We start from the raw sequence: 3,018 nt of genomic DNA, 5'->3' as shown, positions 1-3,018 counted from the left end.
CATCGCGGGCGAACGGAACGGAGCAGCGGGTCCGCCGGCACCGCCCGGAGCAGCCGGCCCTCCTCCCCCACCTGCCACCCTCTCCCCCAGCCCCCGGTGAAGCGGAGACCACGCCATCGATGTAGGCACACACGAACGTGTAAAATAGCTTTTTATTTCTCCAATTGGACCAACTGTGATACAAACAGGCAGACGGTGGCTCCTGTTAGTCAAAGAGACCAAAGCCCATGTCCTCGTCAGACTCCTCCGATTCCTCCTTCGCCGCCTCTTTTGCCGGAGCGGCAGCAGGGGTGCAGCCGTTTCGGCTACCACAGGGACGGCTGCCACAAAAGCAGAGGGGTCTGCCAGGAAGGCCTTCACCTGCAAAAGGGGAAGGAAACCGTGAACTCAAAAGAAACAAACATTTTGAAGGTTTGAACCTTCACAATCATAAAGGCAACGCTTGCAGCTTGCAAGAAGCCAAACAGAGGCACTTATCACCACCACGTGTGAAGGACATTTCAGCTACACTCAAGTGCAATAGTGTACACAATGAATGGAAGCAAACGCCCCTTCTCCAGACAGGTCCCTCGCACACAGGCGGGTCCGAGTCCTTTCAGAGGAGGTGATGTGCAAGGCGTTTCTGTGGAAGTGCCTGGTGTTTCTGACACCCTGCTGGGCAGCAGATGCTCAGCCATTACCTTTTCAGCCAGTGGGAAAGTGTAGTCAGTCTCCACCGCCACGGCCAGGACCCGCTTGTACCCATTGACGATGGAATGGGGCACAGAAGCAATGGTTGGGTACCCAATTTGCAGACAGACGCTGGCAACGTTACGGACACCCTGTGAGGAGAGAGACTCATGTTTCTGTGCTCTGAGAAATAACCAGGACTAGAAACCACGGCAGATGGTAGCACATTTCTACATCGCATGCAATGCACACAAGTAACACAGCTCCAGTGAAATGAGACAAGGATTTAAACAGCCTCAAATGCTTTCTAAAGTAGCTTCAGATGAAAAAGCCTACAGAAGATGCTCCCTGACAGTTTCTGCAGACTGGCTCTGCAGGACCCCACAGAAAATACCAGGGATATTTCATTCTGAGCAGTGTTGGCTACCACAGCAGTGAGGCAGAGGTGGAATGTAACTGATACAAGCTGTGGCACTCACCTCCAGGAAGCGCTTGTGCAAGGTCTCCTCGGTGATGTCCAGCACTTCGGGATTGTAAATGCTGCCATTGTCAAAGACCTGCTGGATCACCAACCCGAAAGAGAAGGGGGAGATATTCAGCATGTTCAGAAGGGTGGCTTCGCTGGCACCCACTTTGTCTCCAGTCTTGATGAGCTGCACATCACTCTGAGGAAACAAGGGGAAAAGCAGTGAATATATATGGGCAAAGAAATTCAGGCACATCAATGCAATGGAACACAAATGCACATTTCCAATGGCAAGAGATGGACCTGAAGGAGCAAACATGCACAACAAAAACACAGGGTCCAAGTTCAGCTCCACAAGTTGAGAAAGCCCTAGACCATGCAAGCAGGTAAATCTCAGATAATGCTTTTTTTGATCTTTACAGCTTCCTGAACTGCCATAATTGGGGCTCTCCAGTGAAGTAAGAGCTTCAACAACAGTAGCAAGCTGCTCACTAACCAGAATTTCGATGGTCCCTCTGGAAATCTTCGTGGTGATGCCCAAGGCCTGGAAAAAGGAGGTCTTCTCAGGTCCAAGACCAGTGTTCTGGGCTGGCACAGTCACATCACAAGGAGCAATAGCACCGGCACGGGCAGCTGCTGGCACCTGAAGAAAGGGAAAACGAGAAGCTAGAAGAATGCTCACCTCTCAGATCTCGTGGGATGGCATCAACTCCCTCCTGAAGCGTTCCTCCAGGATCGACACCACCCAGGCACACACAAGTGAGACCGAAGTTGAATTTGAGCAGTCTGGCTAGGGCTGCAGGGGCCTAGTTCCCAACCCTTGAAGACTCCTAATAATCAAGTAACCCACATGCACTTTCAGTTTTATGTTTAATTCCATATCTGCCAGGCCAAGACATGGCAAGGGCCGATCTCCCCTACCTTGTTAGCCAGCAGCATGTCCCTGATCTCAGTCAGATCCTCCTTGGTGAAGACAAAGCCCACGTTCCCACGGATATGAGGCAGCAGCCTGAAGGAAAGATGACAGCCTTCAGTTCTGTTTCTCAGACAACATCTCCTCCTCCCGGACACAGGATCCACGAGTACATTCAGACAGCGTTACCCACTTTTCTAAGGCAGGGTTATTCTCCAGGTGACCACGAATAGCTTTGCGCATCATCGTATTCTTCCCCATCAGCACAACAGCCTTCCCACGCAGGGACATACGGATTTGCTGCATCTGCTTTGATCCCACATTGTCTGCTCCCACAATGAAGCATTTTGGGTAATCATCCAGGAGTTGCTATACCAAGAAAAAGACTGTAACTATACAAAGATATCTAGACCAGCACACAGAACAGCATTAAAACCCCAACACGTTAAAAATGTAAAAAAAAAAATCTGTCAGAAGTTTTAGAGCACTCAGTTCAAACTTACCTTGGGTGGCCCCCAAGGCTACACCCTTCACTCTGCTATCTAGTTAGATCCCTAAGCAAGTTATCTCTGCAACTACCACAGCAAATTCTCATAGGAGCCTTAAAAACGGCCTGATCTGGACTACCTTAATCTCTTCCTATTGCCACATAATCGTTCCTTAAACAGACAACCTATGGCACTCCATGTCTTTTATAAAAAGCCCCCCTCGCAGACACGCCAGCGCGATTCCCGCTGCGCCGAGCAGAGCCAAGGCCGCTCCCTGCGGGCCGGGATTGCCGGGCCTCAGCCTTCCGAGGCCGCGCGGACACTCACGATGATTTTCATGAAATAGTTGGACTTCCACGTAGCCCTGTCTTCCCTGGGCATCGCGGCGGTGCTCCAAGGATCGCCCGGTGGGTTTAAAGACGAGCTGGGACCTGCCAAGGAGAAGCGCAACTCAGGCGGGTCCGCACCCTTCCCTTCCCTTC

General features: G+C 51.3%; 1 protein-coding gene across 1 annotated transcript; it reads right to left on the bottom strand.

Moving 5' to 3' along the window:
* Positions 1-133: 133 nt before the first annotated feature.
* On the bottom strand, positions 134-2,994 carry RPLP0 (ribosomal protein, large, P0). The gene is given in 8 exon segments (XM_009888595.1): positions 134-292; positions 295-360; positions 681-821; positions 1,149-1,334; positions 1,632-1,778; positions 2,057-2,144; positions 2,242-2,417; positions 2,864-2,994. Coding segments are annotated over 8 exon segments (945 nt in total). The 5' UTR covers positions 2,918-2,994; the 3' UTR covers positions 134-205.
* Between the last annotated feature and the right edge of the window lie 24 nt (positions 2,995-3,018).

Source organism: Charadrius vociferus, unplaced genomic scaffold (genome assembly GCF_000708025.1).
Source record: "Charadrius vociferus isolate BGI_N301 unplaced genomic scaffold, ASM70802v2 scaffold917, whole genome shotgun sequence".
Taxonomy (NCBI): Eukaryota; Metazoa; Chordata; class Aves; order Charadriiformes; family Charadriidae; genus Charadrius; species Charadrius vociferus.
The sequence above is the reverse complement of the archived record's forward strand: the minus strand, read 5'-3'. Positions and strand labels throughout refer to the sequence as shown.